This window comes from Osmerus mordax, chromosome 26 (genome assembly GCF_038355195.1).
Source record: "Osmerus mordax isolate fOsmMor3 chromosome 26, fOsmMor3.pri, whole genome shotgun sequence".
Lineage (NCBI taxonomy): Eukaryota > Metazoa > Chordata > Actinopteri > Osmeriformes > Osmeridae > Osmerus > Osmerus mordax.
This window is the reverse complement of record NC_090075.1, coordinates 3,243,554-3,269,776: the sequence shown is the minus strand read 5'-3', so window position 1 is coordinate 3,269,776 and position 26,223 is coordinate 3,243,554. Positions and strand designations below refer to the sequence as shown.

Here is a 26,223-nt window from a genome sequence, read left to right as displayed (position 1 = left end):
GCGGTTTCCCCCGAGTTTTTATTCTACAAGGGTGTGTGTGTGTGTGTGTGTGTGAGGGGGGGGGGGTCTCATGATGCATTGGCAGGTCTGTGGAAGACTGTTTTGGTCTCTACACACACAGATCACTCAGGTCAGTCAAGACTTTGCTGTTCCTTCTTTCACCTGGCCCCCCTGGCCCCCTGGCCCCCCTGCCCCCCTGGCCCCCTGCCCCCCCTGGCCCCCCTGCCCCCCCTGCCCCCCTGGCCCCCCTGGCCCCCTGTGGTCAGATGCTAGGAGTGGGCGACTGGAGCGTCTGACCTCTCATGGACTGGACACTGGTTAAAATCTTCTTCTGATGGCCGACCAAGGACACGCCTATCCTCTGCAGGTCTCTGATGGAGCACACACACACACAAGCATGCACGTAGTGTCAATTTAGACTCAGACCAGATAGAAAGCAATGTTACATGGCAGTGGGCTGGGTTGTAGTGGGACTTACTCTGGAGTAATCTGGGTGACCAGGGGCAGGGAGGTGAACCCTGACCCCAGGAAGGAGTCTCGATACTGGCTCATCTTGATGGCCCTCAGCCACTCCTCCACTGAGGTTACACTGCTGAAGTCTGGGACGGAGGGGTCCAACAGGGGCTGGGAAGGCCTGGAGGGAGGGGAGGATGGAGGGGAGGAGGGAGGGGAGGAGGGGAGATAGGAAGGAAAAAGAGCGGTCAGCACGGGCTCGGCATGAGCGTGTGTGTGTATGTGTGTGTGTGTGTGTGAGAGAGAGAGAGAGACAGAGAGAGAGAGAGAGAGAGAGAGAGAGAGAGAGAGAGAGAGACAAAAGAGAGAGAACCCACACGGTAGTGATGGTGGCCACAGCTTTGAGGCAGGTGGGATTGCGAATCATCTTGTCCAGGGTGTTGACGATGTCGGGGAACTTGGGCCGGGCGTTCCTCTCCTTCTGCCAACAGTCCAGCATGAGCTGGTGCAGCACTGTGGGGCAGTCCATCGGGGCGGGGAGCCTGTAGTCCTGCTCTATGGCATTAATTACCTGGAACAGGGAGAGGAGAGGAGCGGAGAGGAGAGGAGAGGAGAGGAGGGGAGAGGAGGGGAGCGGAGCGGAGAGGAGAGGAGAAGAGCGGAGAGGAAGACAGCGGGAGACGAGCAGAGCCAAGGGGAGGAGACGCAAGCAGAGGAAACGGGAGGAGAGGAGGGAAGCAAGAAGGGGGAAAAAAGAACAGAGCAGACGATAATAAAAGTGTCAAAGACAGCGGTCTAAAAAGAGGGCAACAGGAAGCTCCCGCTAAAGCAATCTCCCACACCACAGCACGCACAAAGAGCCCGGCGTGAACTGTTTGCCGCTCCGCATCAGCCTGCACCGTGCACTCTGTGTGACCCCGGGCCCCTGCTCCTAGTCCCCCGCAATCGCAACTGTCAGTCAAAACAGCAGCGCTACACATCGCACAATGTACAGACTCATGTTTCGTTAATGAGGCGGCAAGACTCTGGTGAGCGGGCTGTGCCCGGCGTCTCTACGGCAGCGGCAGCTGGAGTCAGCGCATTCTCAGGTCGGGGAGCCGAGACGCTCCCAGATGATGACTAACTAAAAGGGAAGACAGGCCCCGTCGGGGATTTCGCATAGATCCACGATATCCTTCTGATTAAAGGGCGGGGGAGGGGCCGGTGGAGTGGGGAGGGAGGAGGGGTGGGAGAGGGATGGGGGTGGGGAGGGAGGGAGGAGGGGTGAGAGAGGGATGGGGGTGGGGAGGGAGGAGGGGTGAGAGAGGGATGGGGGTGGGGAGGGTCTTGATAGACAGATATCAATCACTCCATCACAAAGGGAGGAAAAACATGGTTTCCCGTAGCAACTGAGGGGGAAGAGGATTTGACGGGGTTAAGGGATGTGGAGGGGTTGTGAAGGCTGAGGCTATTATGGGGTGCTCCTTTGACTGTTGAAACCTGATTGCTGAAGTGCGTGTGCGTGTGTGTGTGTTACAGTGTGTGTGTTTATCCTAATGACAGAGGTGAAAATGGCACTGTCCAGAAGACAGGAAGTTGCGAGACACTCACGTCCTGATTGCTCATGTCCCAGTAGGGTCTCTCGCCAAACGACATCACTTCCCACATGACGATGCCGTAGCTCCAAGCGTCGCTGGATGAGGTGAACTTCCTGTACGCGATAGCCTCCGGGGCAGTCCATCTCACAGGGATCTTTCCTCCCTGGGAACCCCCACCCCCACACACACACACACACACACACGCACACGCATACACACACACACACAGATAATTCAGCTTGGCTGACCAAGAGAAACCGAAACTCTTCCCAGCATATCAAAATGAAATGGTGTGTTAAGGGGACTAACCGAACCACAAAAGAGGATCTATATTTCCCCTTTTCATACCAGTGTGGGCACTGCAACAAACTCCTATCTCATCCAAGCCATAGACAGAACGTCTTCTTCTCAGATAGAATATGATACAATAGAATACATGAATATGATACAATTACCTCCCAGCAACCACTTGTGTTTCTGCAGAGTTAATGCAGTTCTAATGGTTTGGCTGGCGGGAGCAGTGAGCAGTATTGTGTCGTTTACATTATCAGCACCACAGGGAGAAACGTCCGACCACCGGGTTTTAATAAAGCTCTTACAGTTGAAATGCCAACTGTGAGGAAGAAAAAGACTTCTTGTGATTCACACTCAAACTGTGGATGTGGAGAAAGAAAGCCTTGGATATTCTCTCCCGCTCCCACACACACACAGATGCACGCAGACCCGTCACACACACACACACAAACACACACAGCAGCAGCAAAGTGTAATGAAACAAGTTTTCGCTCTCTAATAAGGACTGGGACTAGAGAAATTTCCCCCGGGACACAATAGAATAGTGTCGACAGAATTACAGTAGGTTTTTCAGTCAACAAACATTGTGAACTCCAAAGAGAGTGGAGAGACTTGGAGGGAGAGAGAAGAGAGATAGAGAGAAGAGAGGGAGAGAGAGAGGGAGAGAGGAAAGGGAGAGAGGAGAGAGGAGAGAGGAGAGAGAAGAGAGGGAGAGAGGAGAGAGGGAGAGAGGAGAGAGGAGAGAGGAGAGAGGGGAGAGATGGGAGACAGGGAGAGAGAAGAGAGAGAGAAGAGAGAGAGAGAGAGGAGAGAGAAGAGAGGGAGAGAGGAGAGAGGGGAGATAGGGAGAGAGAAGAGAGGGAGATAGGAGAGAGGGAAGAGAGGGAGAGAGGAGAGAGGGGAGATAGGGAGAGAGAAGAGAGGGAGAGAGGAGAGAGGGAGAGCAGAGAGGACATCGCAGACTGAGCTTGGAGTGTGTTCAGCTTCCGGAGGAGACAGACCCAGTCTATGGATCACGGCGTAAGGAGACTGTGACTGTGCTGCGTCGCAGAGCAGCGTCTTCTTGCCGGTTGTGACTGAGAGACTGGCGTCCTCAACTAATTGACCACGAACGGATAAATAATGCATCTGAGTACGTGAAATGAGCTCCTCCACCCTATCCACTGGGTGTGCCCCTCTCTCATGTTCATCCTCAGAAACACTCTTCTTCCTCGCTGCTGTCTCCCACAGATTCATTTGGTCTCTCCAGTGAATGTTCTTCCTCTCTCTCTCTCTTCCCCCTCCCCTTCCCTTCCCTACCTTTCTCCCTCCCCCTCTCTCTTCCCCCTTCCCTTCCCTACCTCTCTCCCTCCCCCTCTCTCTTCCCCCTTCCCTTCCCTACCTCTCTTCCTCCCCCTCTCTCTTCCCCCTTCCCTTCCCTACCTCTCTCCCTCCCCCCTCTCTCTTCCCCCTTCCCTTCCCTACCTCTCTCCCTCCCCCTCTCTCTTCCCCCCCTCTCCCGCACAGTACACACACCATCTCCAGAATGTGATACACATTTACACAGCCGACGTAAGCTCGTATATCTGCGGAGGCACATCATAAATAGTAATGCGAAGTCTGAGTAAATGACTTTGTTTTTCCTCCCAATCGGAGAGGATAAATTAGACTATTAATGTGGCGGCGGGGAGACAGAGAGTGCGATGGAGGCAGCGCGGCATAATTTGGTTTATGATCTCATGAGCTGAAGAGAATAGCACTTACTCAGCGAGGGGGAAAACCTTAAAGGTGTATAATGTCACGACTGGCTTTGTCTGGCCGGCACAGGTAGACAATATGGATGCTGCTCCTCTGCCTACAGAGAGTCATCTGTCTGACATTCACAGACACAGTACCCTCCATCTGCTTTCAAGAGGACCCCTTCCTCTCTCTCTCTCTCTCTCTCTCTCTCTCTCTCTCTCTCTCTCTCTCTCTCTCTCTCTCTCTTTCTCTCTCTCTCTTTCTCTCTCTCTCTCTCTCTCTTTCTCTTTCTCTCTCTCTCTCTCTCTCTCTCTCTCTTCTCTCTCTCTCTTTCTCTCTCTCACTTTCTCTTTCGCTTCTCAGACAACCTTCTAAACTGGTCGAAGTTCACTGTTTAGAGACCATGGGGCAATTCTCCTCAAATTTGGTTTTATCTTCAATCGATTCTTTTAGTCAATCGATCTTGTTGGCATCACACCTACTTCCTTCCTGTACCCAGAGATTTATGCATGTTTGAATGAGTGTGTACTAGTGTACAGTATGTATGAATATATGTGTGTGACTGTACTGTATGTTTGTGTGTTTGAGACAGAGAGAGACAGAGAGAGAGAGAGAGAGAGAGAGAGAGAGAGAGAGAGAGAGAGAGAGAGAGAGAGAGAGAGAGAGAGAGAGAGAGAGAGAGAGAGAAGGTCCATGTGCGTGTGTGTTTGTGTGTGTGTGACGTGCCACACTCACCAGCGAGCTGGTGTAGGTGGGGTCTGACGTGTCGTCCTGGAGATAGCGAGACAGGCCGAAGTCGGACACCTTACACACCAGGTTGCTGTTGACCAGAATGTTCCGTGCGGCCAGGTCACGGTGGACGTAGTTCATCTCTGCCAGGTACTTCATACCTGAGGCGATGCCACGCAGCATGTTCACCAGCTGGATGACCGCAAACTGCCCGTCATTCTGCTGCAGAGGGGGAGGAGCAGAGGAGGATGTGATGTCACAGAGCAGGAAACACATCGCAGGCATACGCCTCCACACACATACCTGTTTGTCCGAAATCTTACACTGCGGGGTTGGAGCCATTCACTGCGGGGTCTGTGCGTGTGTATGTGTTTTGTGTATACGTGTGTGTGTGTGTGTATGTGTTTGTGTACATGTGTTTGTGTGTGTTGCACACGTTTGTCTTTGCCCTCATCACCAGGACACAAAAACCCCTCCAGGATTAGAGATCGCCGAGCGAGTCAAGAGCAGCGACCGGGAAGAGGTGCATGCTGGGAGTTCGGAACATCAAAGAAGCCGTTTTCAAAGCCCCGCTGTTTGGGACGAGAGAGTGTGGCAGGATCAAAGTTACGGGGCCGACAGGTGGAGCAGATGAGAAAACCGGGCCACGTTCAGAACTGATTGGATTCCCCACGCTCTGCCTCCACCAGTGGACAGAAAGGTGCAGGAGGAGAATTGGAACCAGGCCAGTCAGTGTGGAGATGAACGACCAGATGCAGTGAGCCGCTCTCCGCGGAGCACTTATACTTGACATAATGTATAATTGATCAAACCGTACATGTGTTTACACAAAACACACACACACACACATGCTCCCCTAGATCCAACACTGGAGAACCACGGTATTAAAACACCTTTGATCATCCAGCTCGCTGTAAAACGTTGCTGCAGTGATCTCCTGTGCCAACTCATCTCAATAACCATGACTCATTGTTTACGAGGACGCCGTCAAATTAGCTATAAAGGGATCAGGCTCATTGATCGTTATGATTGACTGAAGCCACATGACGGGGCCCCAAAACCAGCCACTTGTGTGAAGATGAGATGGAGGAGTGAGATGTAGGTCAGAGTAGCCCGACTTCAGCTCCCGGCTGTCAGGATCAAACACCAAGCACATTAGACCAAGAACACTATCTGGTCATCGCTGTTGCAGATGATGGCAATAAGAATGGTGATGTTATGAAGAAGGGAATGTTGATGATGAGGATGATGATGGTGCTGAGGGTAATGGGGATGGAGCTGATGACTGGGAGGATGATGATGTTCATGATGGTTATGATGGTGATGATGATGGTGATGATATGAAGGTGATGATGATGAAGGTGATGATGATGATGAAGGCGATGGTGGTGATGATGAAGGTGATGATGAAGGTGATGATGATGATGAAGGTGATGATGATGATGAAGGTGATGGTGGTGATGATGAAAGTGATGATGAGGATGAAGGTGATGGTGGTGATGATGAAGGTGATGATGATGAAGGCGATGGTGGTGATGATGAAGGTGATGATGAACTTGATGATGATGAAGGTGATGATGATGATGAAGGTGATGGTGGTGATGATGAAAGTGATGATGATGATGAAGGTGATGGTGGTGATGATGAAGGTGATGGTGATGATGGTGATGATGATGAAGGTGATGGTGGTGATGATGAAGGTGATGGTGGTGATGATAATGATGAAAGTGATGATGATGATGAAGGTGATGGTGGTGATGATGAAGGTGATGGTGATGATGATAATGATGAAAGTGATGATGATGATGAAGGTGATGGTGGTGATGATGAAGGTGATGGTGATGATGGTGATGATGATGAAGGTGATGGTGGTGATGATGAAGGTGATGGTGGTGATGATGAAGGTGATGGTGGTGATGATGAAGGTGATGGTGGTGATGATAATGATGAAAGTGATGATGATGATGAAGGTGATGGTGATGAAGGTGATGGTGGTGATGATGAAGGTGATGGTGGTGATGATGAAGGTGATGGTGATGATGATGAAGGTGATGGTGGTGATGATGAAGGTGATGGTGATGATGATGAAGGTGATGGTGGTGATGATGAAAGTGATGATGATGATGAAGGTGATGGTGGTGATGAAAGTGATGATGATGATGAAGGTGATGGTGGTGATGAAAGTGATGATGATGATGAAGGTGATGGTGGTGATGATGAAGGTGATGGTGATGATGATGAAGCTATGTCTCACCCTGAGGAAAGAGTCCAGCGCCCCGTTCTCCATAAACTCGGTGATGATCATGACCGGGCGGCTCTTGGTGACCACGCCCTCCAGACGGATGATGTTGGGGTGGTCGAACTGGCCCATGATCGACGCCTCCGACAGGAAGTCCCGCCTCTGTCTCTCAGAGTAGCCCGACTTCAGGGTCTTGATGGCCACCGACATCTCCCTCTTCCCAGCTGGTTTCAGACGCCCTTTGTACACCTCCCCAAACTCACCTAGAGGAAGAACAGACACGCTATTTACCTCACAGAAAACAAAAGGCTTTTAAACCTCAAGCTTGACCGCATCCAAACGAGCACTGAAGCACTGCTAACCCTAAATGATAACTCTAATATGCCATTGCTTGGATAGGTCACAGGTAATAAACCTCCTCGGACTGTAAGTTCTCCGTTAATGCCACCGATTTCCTCCACGCGGGACAAATCTGGTTCCTCGGAGTAAATCATCCAGACCACGCCGCCCACCAAGCAATTACCGTAGAACTCCCCTGTCAGGTCACAGCCAACTAACAGATAACTGATCAAGGCTGTTTGACATGCTTCTATTTTCAAGGCCACACCAAACTCTCCCCTGATGGGACTCAGGAGTGCGGACGGTGGGGGTGGGGACAGGGGGACAGGAGGACAGGGAGGCTGGGAGTGTGGGGGGATGGGGGTGGGGGGGACTCTCTACTGAAGGCATGAATATGTCATCACGTCAAGAAAAAAAGATATAAAAGTCCCATTGGCAGATAAAATCTGTGTGAATAATGGATGAGTGGATGGAGGTTGGATGACATATCAGCCTTTTAACTCTCTGAGATCACGGCTAAAACTGTCCTCCACAACACAGCAGCATACTGCTCACAGGACGCAAATAGCTAAACAGGAGAGGAAGAGAGCAGACTAGAAAGAGAAAGAAAAAGGAGACAAAGAGAGACGGAGGGAGCAAGAAAATGGGACTTACGGGACTTGAACGGCAAAATGAAAACGATGAAGAGAGAGAGAGAGAGAGAGAGAGAGAGAGAGAGAGAGAGGGAGAGAGGGGGGTAAAATAGGGAATTTTCGATCCGGAGAAGTGGAGATCAAATGACTCAAATGACACCTCCTCATCCCGCTCTCCGATTTAGCTGAAGCGGAATGAAAGGGGAAAAGGCAGGGCTTTCACTGCTTCTGTTACGGCAAAGAGCAAATCAGCCATTAGCTGATGTCACTCAACAGTGCCAGGGGTTGCGGTGTCTAACGTTACGCAACCTCGCCTCTCCCGCACCACCTCCAGCCCGCCCCCCCCCCATCCTTTCATCCTGCCATCCCTCGCGCCCCCCCGCCTCCGCACTCTCTACTGTGAAAGGCAGGTCCATGCTGCATTGAGGAGAGTCTAACATGACACCTTTTCCCTTCCTTCTCTCTCTTCTTTCAGTCTCCCTTCCTGTTTCTCTCTTCTTTCCTCTACCCTTCACCATCCCCCCTTAACCTCTCCCTCACATCACCCCCTCCATCCCCCTGTTCCTCCGCCCTCTCTCCTCACTCCGCTTCTACAGCTCTGTCCCACAACCTCTCCTCTTCCTGCTCCACCTCCTTCCTACCATCCTCCTCTCCTGCCTCCCCCCGCCTCCTATTTCTCCCACCCCTCCTTCCTCCTCCTCTCCCTCCTCTCTTCCCCTCCTCCTCCTCATCTCCCCCCTCTCTTCCCGTCCTCCTCCACCTCCTCCTCATCTCCCTCCTCTCTTCCCCTCCTCCACGTCCTCTCCTCTCCCTCCTCTCTTCCCCTCCTCCACCTCCTCCTCATCTCCCTCCTCTCTTCCCCTCCTCCACGTCCTCTCCTCTCCCTCCTCTCTTCCCCTCCTCCACCTCCTCCTCATCTCCCTCCTCTCTTCCCCTCCTCCACGTCCTCTCCTCTCCCTCCTCTCTTCCCCTCCTCCACGTCCTCCTCATCTCCCTCCTCTCTTCCCCTCCTCCACGTCCTCCTCCTCTCCCTCCTCTCTTCCCCTCCTCCACCTCCTCATCTCCCTCCTCTCTTCCCCTCCTGAACGTCCTCCTCCTCTCCCTCCTCTCTTCCCCTCCTCCACCTCCTCCTCTCCCTCCTCTCTTCCCCTCCTCCACCTCCTCCTCCTCTCCCTCCTCTCTTCCCCTCCTCCACCTCTGGCGCGTACCTGCTCCGATGACCTCCTCGATCTTGACGCAGGACACGTCGATCTCCTTGGCGAACTCGCGGACCGCCTCGTTGGGGTCCTCGTAGGTGAACGGGTCGATGTAGATCTTGACCCCCCGGCGACCCCGAAAAGTGGGTGGGGCATCCCATGGGGGAGGGGCAGTTGGACAGGTCCGGTCTGAGGGTTAGCTCTGGGGGGCAGATGAAAGGTTCAAGCTGATCCTTTTTCGAGAAGAACACAAACAAAACGAAATGAAACCGAACCGTCGTTCAGCGAAAGAACGAGCAGCAAGATGCAATTGAGGACACGTTAAATAAAAGATGATTAAAACGGCAGCAGGAACGGCCGTACGCAGAACGCTGGATGTGTGATGTCCGTACGCTCTGCAGGAAGCAGAGTTATGTAAATGCTATGTGTAGACTAACTGTATGGTGTGTGTGTGTGTGTGTTAAGTGATCCCCTGTGTGTGCCTGTGTGAGTGGTCCAGATCTGTTCATCTCAAGTCCTCGTTACTCTGAGCTGACGCTGCTGGTGAGATTCGACACGTACTCACACACACACAAACACACACACACACCCACACACGCACACATGTACCGCACTCACGCATGTAGACAAACATGGACACACACATTCACACGCTCACACACAACAACATCACCCAGACTCGCACAAACGCTTATAAACATAGGGGATTTAGCCCGATGCAATGGTAGACAGGAAATGTAGCTTTCCATCCCATAATGAGCTGCCTGGCAGGCAGCGCTGACAATAACCCTGCGTTACCACAGCATCTGCCCAAGCGTACTTAGTCCGCACGCAGAGCCAGATAGAGCCTGTTCAAGTTTACGAGTGTGACATTGAATTTTAACGTTTTGATCGAGCTGCAAGCTGTTGCAGCTGATTATCCCAGTGGCGTGAGGATGCTGTATGCAGGTGAAGGACAGATAGGGGCAGCGACATCACACGAACACACAGTGTTCGTTCCCACTGTCTCAAACACAGTAGCAGTGTTTGAGACAGTGGAAACGTACTGCATCTCTCCGAGACAGCATAGCACTGTCATATCCTGTGGTTCTGTATAGCATAGCAAGAGAGTAATATTCTGTCAATGTGAGAGCCAGGTATAGTACTGTACTATATATCCATGAGAGCACAGCAGATTAAAATTAGCTGTATAAGAGAGCATAGCAGAATTGTATTAGCTCCATGAGGGAGCATACTAGATGAATGTAGAGTTTACTGTATCTAGCTCTATGAGAGGACCGACTGGTGATAGTGAGACCACAATCCGTACTAGCAGCCTTCTCTATCTGTGGGCCCTCCCCCCCAGGGGGCAAGGGGGGGGGTTAATTGGTGTGTATCCTGGCTCCATGGCAACAGATTGATGAGTGTGAGGTCGCGGCCGAGACGCAGGCAGACGATTGGCTGCCTGTTATCCTCTATCGATCACTTAAGCTGCGCTGGGTGTGTTTTTAACCCTTCGCTACGGCCGCTAGTACAGTAATAAACTCAGAGAACAGACATGACAGACATGGCATGGCATTCTAATCCCAACCAATCTCCTCTCCTATCTGGTAGAGATGTGCGTGGGTGCTAATAACGAAATGTCATCAACTGTGCTAGTACAGAACCAGCCTAGAATCTTCTCTGGGGTCTCTTTGGCTTCCCAGTGGGGCTGGTACAGTGCAGGACTGGGCCTGGGCCCTCACACAGGGCTGGTACAGTGCAGGACTGGTCCTAGTCCCTCACACAGGACTGGTACAGTGCAGGACTGGTCCTAGCCCCTCACACAGGGCTGGTACAGTGCAGGACTGGTCCTAGTCCCTCACACAGGGCTGGTACAGTGCAGGACTGGTCCTAGTCCCTCACACAGGGCTGGTACAGTGCAGGACTGGGCCTGGGCCCTCACACAGGGCTGGTACAGTGCAGGACTGGGCCTGGGCCCTCACACAGGGCTGGTACAGTGCAGGACTGGTCCTAGTCCCTCACACAGGGCTGGTACAGTGCAGGACTGGTCCTAGTCCCTCACACAGGGCTGGTACAGTGCAGGACTGGGCCTGGGCCCTCACACAGGGCTGGTACAGTGCAGGACTGGTCCTAGTCCCTCACACAGGGCTGGTACAGTGCAGGACTGGTCCTAGTCCCTCACACAGGGCTGGTACAGTGCAGGACTGGTCCTAGTCCCTCACACAGGGCTGGTACAGTGCAGGACTGGTCCTAGTCCCTCACACAGGGCTGGTACAGTGCAGGACTGGGCCTGGGCCCTCACACAGGGCTGGTACAGTGCAGGACTGGTCCTAGTCCCTCACACAGGGCTGGTACAGTGCAGGACTGGTCCTAGTCCCTCACACAGGGCTGGTACAGTGCAGGACTGGTCCTAGTCCCTCACACAGGGCTGGTACAGTGCAGGACTGGTCCTAGTCCCTCACACAGGGCTGGTACAGTGCAGGACTGGGCCTGGTCCTGGTCCTGGTCCTAGCCCCTCACACTGGGCTGGGAGATGTGAAGAGAGCAGCAAGCTGCACTGATATTGATCAAATGTCAGCCTGGCAGGGGTGTTGGGGAAAGGCCGGGCGGAGGGGGGGGGGCGGGTGGAAAACAGGTTCTGTGGGGCGTCTTTGTTGTACTCGGTGTGTGCGAGCGCCTGTGTGCTTTTCTCTGAGCTTGTGCGCGTGCCTTTTCTGTGTCCTTGTGTGTGTGTGTGTGTGTCTCTCTCTGTCTGCGCGTGCTGCATCTTCCTGGGTGCGTGCGTCTGTCTGCGAAAGAGTGTGTGAGTCCATTACAGCTTACCTCTGCCTGCGCTGTAGTGCTGCAGTTTGTCGCTGTACACGGTCTCCTTCATGTAAGCTCTTTTCCTGCAGCACAGCCAGAGAACACACATTTGCCCTGATGACTCATTGGAACTACAACGTCCACACATACTGATCAGCGGAGATCGCCGTACGCATGATGCGTTTGTGTGACAGGGTGGATGTGTCGGTGGGCGTGTCGCGTGTGTGTGGGGTTTGTATGTGCGCGCATGTGTGTGTGTGTGTGTGTTACCTGCTGCAGATGATCGAGATAGCCACCAGGGAAACGAGGAAGACAGCACCCGCAGCTGCAGAGCCAGCAATCAGAGGAAGCTGTTCTCTCAGCTCTGACTTGTACTCATCTGAACACACACACACACACCACACACACCACACACCACAGGGAGAAAGATGAAACAGGAGGATTTGCCGTTGTTAAATTCATTGCAGTTCAACGCACACACACACACTCACTCTAATCCAAACACACACACACTCTCATCCAAACACACGCACACACTCTAATCCAAACACACACACGCACACACACGCCCCGGCTCCGGTGTACCATCTGTGAGGGTCTGGAAGTACATCTTGCTGCTGTATTTGCCGAAGCCAGCCACGGTCCTGGCCCGCACCTGCACCACGTACATGGTCCCCGGCCTGAGGGCCTCCAGACGCACCGTGCTGGGCTGGCTACGCACCACCGACGAGTTCCCCTCACTGGAGTCCTGGAGGGGGGGTGCGAGAGAGGCGGGGGAGAGGGAGATGAAGAACATTTGAATACCAGAGAGTACAGATAAGATTAAGCTCCCATATGAACCAGCTTTCGTCCGCTGATTCCCTCGATTGATTTCAGATATTTGTGGATAACCCTCCAACGGTATTAAAAGTAGGACAGTGACGCACGGCGATCGATGGCTCGTTTCCGACGCGATCCTCTACGAGGCTCCTCCAACGAAAGCCATACCTCTTCAGCCGAACGGGTAAACCAGACCTCTGCTATCTGGGGACAGGCCACCGGAGGGAAATGCAGCAAGCTTTAGCCCTAAAACACGTCTGCCTTCTCAACCCTGAACCCTATCGAGCTCTTAGATAACGAGACCCACAGAACAGAATTAGATATGGGAGACTCGGTAGAGAGAGAGAGAGAAGCTCTCCTGTTCTGCCCAAAGCTACTTATCTCTCCCCTGCAGAAGTGCCCCGTGATCCTCCCCCTCTCCTCTGTGACTCCTCCGGAAGCCCCCCCCCCCCCCCCCCATCCTCCCAGCCCCTACCCCCCATCCTTCAGCCTTCGGCTCCATACCCCCCCCCCCCCCCCCATCCTCCCAGCCCCTACCCCCCATCCTTCAGCCTTCGGCTCCATACCCCCCCCCCCCCCCCCCCCCATCCTCCCAGCCCCTACCCCCCATCCTTCAGCCTTCGGCTCCATACCCCCCCCCCCCCCCCCATCCTCCCAGCCCCTACCCCCCATCCTTCAGCCTTCGCTCCATACCCCCCCCCCCCCCCCCCCCCATCCTCCCAGCCCCCCAACATCCATCCTCACCCTTCCTCATGCTCGGGGGGGGGGGGGGGGGGGGGGGGTGGGGGGGACCAGGGGAATGAGACCATCCAGAGAGAAGACACCGAGCAGGCAGAGATTCTCTCCCAGCATGTCCCCCCCCCCGCCAGCCTGTGACCAGTCACCTGTCCTGGGAGAGTGGGGTTCTGCTGGACAGAATGTGCACCAAGGTTCCTGGGAGGCGTCCATAACCTTGAGCTGGAGCCTAGGAGGACGGAAGGGGCTAGTCCTCACATGCACACTGCCAGCAGGACTCGGTCAGTCTGTCTAGCACGTCTGATTGCTTACTGTAGGATATATTGTACCATAGAGAGGATGGGCTGGAGGAGAGGAGAGGAGGAGAGGAAAGGAGGGGGATGAAAAACCTTTTGTAGGATGGAGTTGACCTTATCTCAGTATTCATTAGCCAATCAGAGCAACCCAGGCCATTCCCTGTCTCTAAAGCCCTCCTGAGGGGCCAAACTGTCCAGGGAGGGTTCAGCTGGGGACTGGCATTTAACACAGAAAGGATGTGTGTCTGGTGTGTGTGTGTGTGTGTGTGTGTGTGTGTGTGTGTGTGTGTGTGTGTGTGTGTGTGTGTGTGTGTGAGAAAGAGAGAGAGAGAGACAGCATTCATCAGTGAAAAAAGGGTAAGAGAGGAATGGGGGGAAAAGAGGTGGAGATGTAGATGGAAGTCTGTGACAGCACAGAGGACCCCACCAGGAGCAAGAAGAGAGAAAGAGTGAGAGAGACAGAGAGAGAGAGAGAGAGAGAGGAGGCGAGAGAGAGAGAGAGAGAGAGAGAGAGAGAGAGAGAGAGAGAGAGAGAGAGAGAGAGCCTGCGAGAGTGAGCCCTCACTTAAACCTCAGGAAGAGACTGTTTTACAATGATCCTCAGCACTGGGATCAAGTTTACTGGAGGGAGAAGAGGAGAGGATTGGAGGGAAGGGAGGGGACGGGGACGGGGTGAGAGGAAAGAAAAGGAGAAGAGAGAAGGGAGGAGAAGAGAAGAGATATGGGGCGAGAAATGGAGAAGAGAGGAGAGGAGGGAAGGGGATGGGAAAAGAGGAGAGGAGGGGAGAGAAGGGGATGGGAGAAGGGGATGAGGAGGAATATAAGGACACAGACAGCTATGTCCGGGCCTTGTGGTATCCTAGCAACCTAGCGATGTGTGCCGGTCTGAGGCAGAAGATACTTAAACAAAATTAGCAGGACAATCAGGCCGCTTAGAAAGGCCACCTCAGGCCGACCTCACCACAGCAACCACGCCAATGACTCCAGAGATGAGAATCACACTCAAACTGAGTACCACCATATAAAGGTGGGTCCGATTTTTGGTGAAGCCAGGGTCTGGTGGCGTCCAGATTTTCTTCAAGGTAACTGTATCCAGACACCCACCGCCTCTTGACAGATACTCAGACCTGGGTGTGTGTGTGGTGTGTTTTTGAGAGGTGCTATGGGTTGAGGATGTGTGTGTGGGTGAATGCTGGTTGAGTGTCAGTGATGACACCATTTCTGGGCGTACCTTCTCGTAGTAGCGCAGCTCGTACTCCAGGATGATGCCGTTAGGCTGCTCGGGCTGTGGCCATGACAACGTGAAGCTCCGGCTCGTGGAGCTCACCTGGTGCATGATGGGAACCGTGGAAGGAGCTGGCGGAGGAGGGAACACATCGATCAACCAATGGGAATCATCCATCCATGAATCAGTCAATCAATCAATCTGTCAATCCATGAATCGATCAATCCATCAATAATTTTTTTTTTTTTGCAGCATCTTTCCATAGAGAACCCCCCCAAAAATAAGTCGAATTTGAATCAATTTTGATATAATAAGAATATCAAAATTACTTTTGAGATGTACAGTACTATATCTGTGGTACAAAGTAGAACTATCCAATAGTGTAGCATATCTGTTTTCTGTAGCCCTAGGGGGCGTGCTCCACATGGCCTGTGAGATACATGGTTGAGTTCCCCTCTCCAGAAAAGAGAGCAACATGCCACAGCAGACAGCAGAACATGTTTTATGAATGAAACTAAGTCCCTTCAATTTATTTTCTATCTCAGAGCCCATAACCCTTCAGGCTATCTCCAGCCAGGGCTATTCATCTCCACATATAAGATACACACACATACTGAAGCACGCACCCACACACAGAAGCACACACACTATCACATGCACACACACGTTAACGCACACACACACACCTGCTGGCTGAGTCTGGGCTCAGGCAGAGGAACCTCCTGCCCATCTCTTCTACACGCTTCAGTACCCCAGCCCTGGTCTGGCTGCTCTCTAACCAGCCCTGGTCTGGATGCTCTCTAACCAGCCCTGGTCTGGCTGCTCTCTAACCAGCCCTGGTCTGGCTGCTCTCTAACCAGCCCTGGTCTGGCTGCTCTCTAACCAGCCCTGGTCTGGCTGCTCTCTAACCAGCCCTGGTCTGGCTGCTCTCTAACCAGCCCTGGTCTGGCTGCTCTCTAACCAGCCCTGGTCTGGCTGCTCTCTAACCAGCCCTGGTCTGGCTGCTCTCTAACCAGCCCTGGTCTGGCTGCTCTCTAACCAGCCCTGGTCTGGCTGCTCTCTAACCAGCCCTGGTCTGGCTGCTCTCTAACCAGCCCTGGTCTGGCTGCTCTCTAACCAGCCCTGGTCTGGCTGCTCTCTAACCAGCCCTGGTCTGGCTGCTCTCTAACCAGCCCTGGTCTGGCTGCTCTCTAACCAGCCCTGGCCAGGAGGGCAACCTCTCACACACACTTCTTCAACACGTACCACACTCTCTCCTGTCCTCCTCTCTCCTCCTCTCCTCAGTTCTCGGCCCAGGTTTAGTCTGGGCCCTATTTATTCTAAAAGCAGCGGTGAAGAAAACTGTGTTTTGATGAGAACAGGTGGGATGAAACATCAAAGGCTCGAGTTAATATTGAATATTACCCTGAGGGACGGAAGCAATATCAGCCTGCCGTTTGTAGTGTGTGGGGTGTGCGTGTGTTTGTGCGAGCGTGTGTTTGGGCGTGCGTGTGTGTGTTTGTGTGTGCGTGTGTTTGTGAGTGCGTGTGTGTGGGGTGGGGGGTCAGTTCCGTGAGCGTTACATCAATTGAATCATCTGACACAACAAATTATTTCAAATAGTTTGCGAAACAGAAATTACACGAAACTTTTCACAAGTCTTCAAAGTTAGCATTTTAAGTGAATTGATTGAACTGAAACGGAATCAACGCCGACCTGTTTGTTTGAGTGTGTGGCTGTGTGACTGTGTGTAGGTGTGCGTACGTGAGTAGGTGTGTGTGGACTTTGTGTGTGCGGTCATTTAACAATGACAGCCGTACACTGCTGTTGCTGCTTGCCAGGGTGAATTAGGAGCCAAATATGAGAGCAGGGAGAAAAGCACTGTCACTTTCACCCGGAAAATAAATCAGCCACGCATCACTGGTCCTCACGCCTGGTCTGAGTTATAGCTGTCTGAGGAACAGCCCCACGGTGCAAGAACTCCCAAAAACCAATCAGATACTTCCTCCTCACACACACAAACACACACGTACACACACACACGTACACACATCAATGCGCGCACACACACACACACAGCAACACTAGACCAGGCCCTGACTGACAGTGCAGAGAGGAGAGACCAGCCCATCTATTACTGTTACTGACTCTTCATGGAGCCAGACACTCCTAAGACGGTGTTTATCATGTGCTGGCTGGATGCTTATGTGAAAACAGTGCGGAGAGTGTGTGTGTGTATTTCGGTCTGCCCGTGTGTGTATTCACGGGCCCTCTATGTGTGCGAGCGAGAGAGCGTATACGTGTGTTCCCATCTGCGTGTGTGCATTTGTGCGGTTCCGTGTGTGTGCGTACGGTTCTGCGAGTATTCGCGTGGTTCTCTCTGTGTGTGTGTGTGTGTTTGTGCCCGGATTCACGTGTGTGCGTGCACAGCGCTGCGACCGACCGGCTTGGTTGGTGGTGATGTTGATGGTGACGTGCTGGGGGGGGTACGGGCTCTTGTTGCTCACGCCGTTCAGGGCCTGGACGTCGAAGGCGTATGGCGTATGCGCCCACAGGTTGCTGATGACCACGCGCGCCTCCGTCAGGCCCAGACGCCGCGGCACAAAGTCCACGTTGTCGTCGCACGGCGAGCACGGCCCCCGCCGGTCGCCGCCGCCGCCGCGGCACTTCCTGCACAGGATGTCGTAGGTGAGGTCGCCGCGGGGCGCCGGTCCTCGCGGGGCGGGTTCCACTCCAGGATGACGGACGTCTCGTTGACCAGTGAGATGACGTTGCGGGGTCCTGAGGGAACACCTGGGAGGGAGGGAGGGAGGGAGGGAGGGGAGGGAGGGAGGGAGGGAGGAGGGAGGGAGGGAGGGAGGGAGGGAGGGAGGGGAGGGAGGGAGGAGGGAGGGAGGGAGGGAGGGGAGGGGAGGGGAGGGAGGGAGGGAGGGAGGGGAGGGAGGGAGGGAGGGATGATGGACAAAGGGTGGGAGGGAGGGATAGAAGGAGGGATGAAAAGACAAATGAAGGAGAGGCGGGAGCAAGGAAAATAGAGAGGATGGTGAATGGAAAGGTAAAATGATTTTCCCTTTTTAACGATTCAACTACTGGGTGTTTGAAAGTTCCGGTCCCACTAGTTACTTTGATAGTCTTGTCGGATACATTTTATGAAAGCCTTATCAATTTCACTGTTGAGAAAATCTTTCAAAGGGCATAAATATTCTGGCCTGCAAATCTCTTTCTCTGCCTGTCAGCCTGGGTTGTCTTCAGAATGTGCTTCAGTGTGTCTGTCTGCGTTCTACAGGACTGGTTCAGTTGTTTTTTACCCGTGTAAAGCGATGAAAGTCCAGCTGTCACATTCAGGCAAGATACGCGAAGAAAACTTTGATATTTAACCTTGTCCTTCTGGAAAACCCTGGAGAGAACATCTCATCTCCCAATCCATCTGTCAGGCCTCATTCTGTTTCATGATCATGACCTTGAGTGTGGTGTGTGTGTGTGTGTGCCTTTATGTGACAGTCTGTATTTACATTTACATTTAGTCATTTAGCAGATGCTCTTATCCAGAGCGACTTACAGTAAGTGCAGGGGACATTCCCCCGAGGCAAGTAGGGTGAAGTGCCTTGCCCAAGGACACGTCATCTGGCACGGCCGAACTGGCAACCTTCTGATTACAAGCCCGCTTCCCTAACCGCTCAGCCACCTGACTCCTGTATCTGTCTGTCAGTCTGTGTCTGTCGATCTGTGTCTGTGTCTGTGTCTATCTGTATGAGCGTGTGATGCGAACATACTCTCACTCTCAACTCCACCACAATACTCATCTCTAATGAAGGTGATTACTGACAAACAGTCAACACAGTCCCCAACTCCCACAGTCCCCATCGCTCCCAGCCTCACGCAGCAGGGAGAAGGAGCGCTCTACCCTCCACCCCAACTCCCCAACATCCAACGTGTTCAACACTGCCGAGTCATTCAGTCTTGTACCCCAGCAGGTGGTGGTTTACACAGGCCTGCTCTACATCCACGCTGACGGGATAAGCGACCGGCTGGTCAGAGACAACAGACAGATGACAGCGCAGTGGAAACAATGGGAGCTCGGCATCAGGTCTGAACCAGCCTCACGGTTCAGACCCGGGACCCATTCCGAGGAGCGCACGCCCCTGGGAATGTCTGGTGTTTGCGGGGGACTGGACCACTGAGATCAGGGGCACCCTTGGTGTGCTAGTGAGTGCGTGAGGAGGAAGTCTCTCTCTCTCTTTCTCCTCGCCTCCGCTCTCCTCTTCTCTTCTTTCATCTCCTCTGTTCTCCTTCTCCTGCCATCTTCTCTCTTGTCTCGCTTCCCCTCCCGCACTCTCTCTTACTCATCTCTCTTTTTTCTTGTCGTCTTTCTCTCTTTCCCTCTTCAATCATGCCCCCCTCTGCCCCCCCTCTCCTTCTTCCTCTCCCTCGCCCTCTCTTTCTCCCCTCTCACGTGTGAGTCCCAGCATGTCTTCCCGATGCATCTGAGAGCTAACTCTACGCCCCAGAGAGAGAGGCTTCATCCTGTTAATCACACTACCAGGGGATCCAGGCCTGGAACTGGCAGGGGAAGAAGGGGGATAAAGGCCTGTTCTCCAGGGTCCACAGCAGGAGGCCACTCTCTGGATGTACCAGCCCCAGGGAAGAGGAGGGGGTAATGAGGATTAGAACATCACCGTGGGCCCAGGCTCTGCAGGACGCCAGGCCTCATCACCGAGCCGAGGCGCAGCCACATGAAAGAACTGCAAAATGGGCCCGACGTCACAGTGCAGCATTTCACTTGCACTTTGCTGCACGTGTGCACATGCGCGCGGGATCGCAAGATCGCATGCACACAGGGACGCGCTCGACCGCACGTTTGCGCGCAAACACTTGCTCGTTCATACACATTTGCTTAAACACACAAAATCACACACACACGCACAAAATCACACACACACAATCACACACACACCACTACCACTACACCCCGAGCAAAGAACATGTCTGGATGGCATCTGGCCGGTGCAGCACCGTTTCAACATGTTTGTTTTCCTGCAAGCCACAATTCATTCACAAAGAGAGACCCCACACAGGAGCATCCATGAATGAGCTGGTCTCTCCTGCCTGTTTTTCCCCAAGAATCTCTCTCCTTTTCCAGGTCACCTAGATAGAGCGCCCCACTTCCTGTCCCTGTGGGGGCTGAGCGGAGAGGAACCAGGAGGGAGGGGAGGGAGGGAGGGAGGGAGGAGGGTGGTGGCTCGGAGGTCTGGTTAGGGCTTAGGGACCGGACAGTGTTATTCACGCCCCGACCTACATTACCTGTTTCTGGGTCATGGGGGGAAGACAGCCTCTGGACGGTCTCACACCTCAGAGACAGTCGGACTACTTCCAGCATCTTTTCACGCCCTCACATATCCTAGCGTCCCTCCGCGTCGAAACGTAGGGCTGGGTATGAGGTGCTGGGTTATTCTAGCGCGTGTGTGCTAGCGTGCATGTGTGTGTGCACGTGTGTGTTCATCACGCGGTCAAAGGTCAGGATAGGTCGAGAGACTTACTAGTGCACGCTGCCTCGGGCTGGTCCATGTCGCCGCGGTAATAGCCGTTGCGGCAGCCGCAGATGGTGGCGGCCTCCACGGTGGAGCGACTGTTGAGCGGGCACTGCAGGCACAGCCCCTGCCCCCTGGCTGGACTTGAACGTCCCCTGGGGGCATGCTGGGAGGAGAGGGGGGGGGGGGTCATGGAGGACAGGAGAGAGGTGGACATTGGTGGATGGAGGAGGACGATGGGACGTTGGCAGGGATGGGGGGAGGAGGAGGGAGGGAGGGAGACAGAAAAACAACATCAGGTCAGTCAAAGTGTTGCCAAAAACAGTGCACACAAGCACCGGCTATGGTCCACATCCAGCAACAGTGAACGTGACCTCACAGAACCGCCCCAAAGATCCATCTGTCCGAGTACACAAACACAGGAAACCAACAACCTGCAGCGCGCCGTGTCAACATCAACCTCGCCCCCCCCCCCCTCCCCCCCCCCCCGTTTCCGACTCAGCACATCCCAGAGGAGATGTCGCCCCCCCCCCCCGAGACACACCCACACATCTGGTCTCTCTCTCTCTCCCTCTCTTATCTTTCTCTGTCTCTCTCTGTCTCTCTCTCTGTCTCTCTCTCTCTCCCTCTCTATCTTTCTCTGTCTCTCTCCCTCTCTATCTCTGTCTCTCTCTCTGTCACTCTCTCTGTCGCTCTCCTCTGTCTCTCTCTCTGTCTCTCTCTCGCTATCTTTCTCTCTCTCTCTCTCTCTCTCTCTCTCTCTCTCTGTCTCTTTCTCTGTCTCTCTCTGTCTCTCTCTCTCTCCCTCTCTATCTTTCTCTCTCTCTCTCTCTGGTCTGTCTCTCTGTCTCTCTGTCCTCTCTGTCTCTTTCTCTCTGTCTCTCTGTCTCTCTCTCTCTCTCTCTCTCTCTCTCTCTCTCTCTCTCTCTCTCTGTCTCTCTCTCTCTCTCTGTCTCTCTCTCGCTGTCTCTCTCTCTCCCTCCCACCCAGTCCAGCGTCCTGGGAGGACTTGGCGAGGGGCCCAGCGGGCTGCTAAAGGACCAGGGGAGCTCCCTCCTGTGCTCGCTCCAGACACAACTTGGACTGCGAGTCGTGTTCCGCGCCCGCAGCCTGGGGCCAGTTTTTCCTTCCGTGTTCGGCGTGGCATCTTTCCGGGGCACGGCTCGCTTGCCAAACGCTTAAAAGGATTGCGTAACCGGGCCGAGTCACACGGTCACAGCGGATTAGTTGCGACAGGGAGAGAGAGAATGGAGAGAAGAAAAGGGTTTTCCCAAAGACCGTTTTGTGGGCCGAGACAGAAACCCGCCTATTCTAGTCTGATGTCATGAGATGGTGCAGGGTGGTATAATGATGCCGGTAAATCCTTGCTCGTTTGACGTTTCCGCCTGGCAGTGAGGTCTGAGGGAACTCGTTATCTGAGAGACTTAGGAAGGGCCCTGTGTTGAAGCTGTCGCCCTCAAATCAATTTCCTCAACAGAATCCATATTTGCATAATCCTTATGCAGAGGCAGTGCAGCATGGCTCCACTGACTGCCCTCTCTATCTTGGTTCCTCTCTTTGTAACTTTCTCTGTCTCTCTCCTTCTCTCTCTCTCTCTCTCTCTCTTTCTCTCTCTTACCTTGTTCATGCTCTTTATCTCTCTCCTCCTACTCTCTCCCCCCGCTCTCTCCATCCTTCCGTCTAACCCCCTCCCTCTTTCTCACTCTCTCCGTCTCCCTCCATCCTTACCTCTCACCCTCTGTCTTCTTCCTCCTTCCCTCGATATCTCTCCATCTCTCTCCCTCCTTCTCCCTCTGTCTCTCCCAGCGCCCTCACACAAACAACATAATGACAAGCACACCGATCTCCATGGTAACAACCTAAAGACCTGCACGGTAATCCAGTATCCACGGGTAACAACCTAACGATGTGTAAGGTGATCTCCACAGTGACAAAATAAAGAACTATGATCTTCACGGCCCATTCTTTCAGAGCTCGCCGTCATTCGTTCATTTGACAAATGAGGCGGGGAGGCTCGGTGATTCACAGAGAGGGTTGAATGGGTTGATGTGGTGGGGTTAGGCCCCGTTTGGAAATGCCACAGCCGTGGTGACATTGTTAGTGGCACAGTCATGTCAGATGAGGACTGGTGGTGCTGATGGTGACAGTGAAGGCGGGGGGGACTCACGCCAAACACTCCTGGAACCACACACACACACATTCACACATGTACATACCACCATAGGTTATTGGAAAGGAGAGGAGGAGGAGAGGAGAGGAGAGGATAGGATAGGAGGAGGGAGAGGAGAGGAGGAGGAGAGGAGAGGAGGAGGAGAGCGAGGAGAGGAGAGGAGAGGAGAGGAGGAGATTAGAGGAGAGGAGAGGAGATGAGAGGAGAGGAGGAGGAGGACAATAGGAGGATATCAGTTCAAACGGCCAGTCTTCCCTTGGGACCTGAGACAAAGAGGCAGTGTCCAGATATACACCAAGCCTTCCCTGCTAGGAAACCACTACATCACCCCCTCTCATTCTATTGTATGCAGTGTCTTCCTGAGATCACCCTTCTGTAAAACATCTGTTCAAATACCTCCACTGCATTAGCATGTGTCTAACACAAAGCAATAGGACTTAATAACAAATGATCCAATGAAGTGATCATGTCCTTTAGCCGTTTTTCCACAGCTTGATGGAAACACCACGCGCTTACAAATGGGACTTACACGACGGGACGCAGTATCGAAAAAGACCATAGGCTGTGGCAACACTGTAAAATCCCATATCTAAGAAAGCGATGCGCGTCAGTGCGTGGTGGCAGTGTGTACTGTGTGAGACTGGAGTCATCCAGAGCAGTGCGTCCCTCCTCCCTGGCAGAGCGCAGCCTCTTCCCCAGCTCAGGGCTAGTCTTTGTTCCAGCTTCTGTTAGCGAGGGATTAAAGATGAAGGGGGGGGATGATGGAGGGATGAGGGAGGAGAGAGAGAAAGAGTTCATCCCCAGCCCCTTGACAAAGGGAAGGAGCACGGTTAGAAAGAGTGTCAATGTGTGAGTGAGTGTGAGTGAGTGCGTGTGTGTGTGTGGGGGGCGGGGGGCGGGGGGCGGCTATGTGGGTGTGTAGCGGTGATTGTGTATGGAAGGTTTCGAGAGCAAGCAGTGGCTCATTATAATGATGAAAACCCTCTTCCTTCTCTCTCTCTCTCTCTCTCTCTCACACACACACACACACGCATTATGCTCTGCCACATTCGCACGCTCAGTACAAACTGTGTTTGCTGCTCATGTCTGACCTCCTAGAGACTTGACATTTTCATTTCTACTGTCTTCTCTCTGCCATCACAGCACCTTCAGCAGCTCTCTGGCCCCTGGAACAATTCAGCTCAACAGTCTCAGATGCCTCGCAAAGGCCAGATCTCTACCCCAGTCAAACCATTTCAGCATCACTCTTTTATTTTTTGCCCCAAAAAGGCATTTAAGTTCAAATGTGGTGATGGAGACTTTTACAAACTCTTTCCCTTGAGCCGATGAATCAGCAAAATGCGTGTAGCAGAGTTCATCTGCTACAGTTGAGGTGAAGAGCAAGATAGATGTAGCACCCAATACAGTATCATGAATGTATGACAGCGAAAAACCAAATAAACATAGTGTAGAAAACATATATACTTTACTACCCAAAACGATGATCCTACTTTGCTATGCTAGTGTTCTATGATGAGTATTCATGTACGGATGGAGGTCCTCTTGTTGTTTTCTGTCAGGCCGACTTCCAGGAAAGGATGCAACGGTAGCCAGCAAGCTCACGGCAGAAAAATGTTGTTGGTGAGAGCTAGCCGGTGGTTATGTGTGGATAGCAGGCATTCTCTACAGGGGCTGGGAATGTAGTGGGCCAGGAGACGAGGGGGTCAGGCTGGGATCATCTGGCGATGAGTGGGGTCCCGCCAGGGTCTTCTAGGGGTTGTGACCCTACTTGACAGTGTGAATTCAGGGATGACCTCAACTAAGAAGGTTACGTGGCTACAGGATGTTTGTGTGTGTGTGTGTAAAAAGTATGTGTGTGGGTGTCGGCTTGTGTGTGTGTGTGTGTGTGTGTGTGTTAGGGAGAGAGAGAGAGAGAGAGGAGAGAGAGAGAGAGAGAGAGAGAGAGAGAGAGAGAGAGAGAGAGAGAGAGAGAGAGAGAGAGAGAGAGAATTGTGTTCAGATTCCAACTGAGACTGTCTAAACCCCTGACAGGCACCAATATATTCCATGCTTTTCTCTGGCATAATGCCTCGCGCACACACAAACACACACACAAGAAGACACGTACACACACACACTCAAAAGCACACGCACTCTAAAATACGCTCGCACAAACAAACTCACACGCGGTGCTGGCAGGGCACCCCATCCTCCTCCTGCTCTCTCCTCTTATCAGTCTCAGCTCGTCTCCCTCCTCTCAGTCACCAGATATCATCTCCCAGGTCAGAGTTCTTCTGCATATCTGCCCTGCCATCTCAACAGAGACTCCCACAATCCTCTCTCCGACAGGGATGACAGAGCTGAGGCCACGGAGGCAGCGTTAGACAGCCTCAAAGTCAGCTGTCGGGGCGTCTCAGTAAGCCCTGTTAAAGCCCTTCCTTTACATACGGAAGTAGATCCAGTGGTAACTTCTGTTCGCCATTTATTACAGCTACCAATATTGGTTCGTCAGGTCCTGTGTGTGTCTCAAAGTCAGAAGTCACACAAACACATTCTTATCTGCTATTGATGGGGTGCCCGGGGAAGAACACCCCGAGGACCAATCAACATAAGGGATGTACGACATCACTTCCGCTTACCGCGTAGTGGACGTCAAACACCGTAGCATCTCTGTGCTGTTTCCTTCGGGATATCTTGTGACCTACCTAAAGTGAGATACTGCTTTGTTGAATTAACTATTTCGATTTTGTGCGTGTAGTCAAGTGTGCGAGGTGAAAATGATCTCTGTGACTTGGCAGACAACACTACTGACAAGGACAGACACATGATCGATCAGTCACTGACCATGCTCTGCTGCCAGGACCCCTGCTGAGGCTGCCCACAAACACCGCCTGACTGAAAATATCTGCTTCAGTGGCCCTGCATTACAGGGTGAAGAAATAGTCTAGAGAGAGAGAGAGGGAGAGAGAGAGAGGGAGAGAGAGAGAGGGGAGAGAGAGAGGCGGACTGAGTGTGTGTGTGTTTGTGTGTGAGAGGGAGTGTTCGAGAGAGAGAGACAGAAAAAGAAAGAGAATGTGTGTGTGAGGTGTGTGGAGGGGATGGGTGGTGTGAGAGACAGGGAGAAACACGGCGAGAAAGAGAGAGAGAGAGAGAGAGAGAGAGAGAGAGAGAGAGAGAGAGAGAGAGAAGAGAGAGAGAAAGAGAGGGGGGGAGCGGTGAGGAAAGCCAAACATGTTGTTATTTTGCACCATTAGCCAGAGGCCTCCCAGGATGGTGTCTAATCTGACTGTGACTCTCCACGGCTCTACTTAATCAGGCGAACAGCAGGATGACTACTGAGAACAGAAAGCTCACAGCCAGGACACAGGAAGCTGAGAGGGGACGGGGGGGGGCCTACTCTGGCTGCTTCAGACAGACACCACTGCAGGCTGATCGACAGACAGACAGACAGACAGACTGGCAGACACACAGACTGGAAGACAGATAAACAGACAGGAAGACACACAGACAGATAGACAGATGGACAG

At 53.0% G+C, this 26,223-nt stretch overlaps 1 protein-coding gene across 1 annotated transcript in view; it reads right to left on the bottom strand.

Moving 5' to 3' along the window:
• Positions 1-262: 262 nt before the first annotated feature.
• Positions 263-26,223, bottom strand: part of LOC136935782 (ephrin type-B receptor 1-like) — a 40,978-nt gene continuing 15,017 nt past the window's right edge. The window contains 16 exon segments of the mRNA XM_067229446.1: positions 263-371; positions 479-634; positions 831-1,024; positions 2,044-2,193; positions 4,779-4,994; positions 7,027-7,274; positions 9,191-9,305; positions 9,307-9,380; positions 11,984-12,048; positions 12,236-12,344; positions 12,551-12,713; positions 15,047-15,171; positions 17,463-17,730; positions 17,733-17,812; positions 20,557-20,680; positions 20,682-20,713. Of these exon segments, the coding sequence (XP_067085547.1) occupies positions 263-371; positions 479-634; positions 831-1,024; positions 2,044-2,193; positions 4,779-4,994; positions 7,027-7,274; positions 9,191-9,305; positions 9,307-9,380; positions 11,984-12,048; positions 12,236-12,344; positions 12,551-12,713; positions 15,047-15,171; positions 17,463-17,730; positions 17,733-17,812; positions 20,557-20,680; positions 20,682-20,713 (2,228 nt within the window).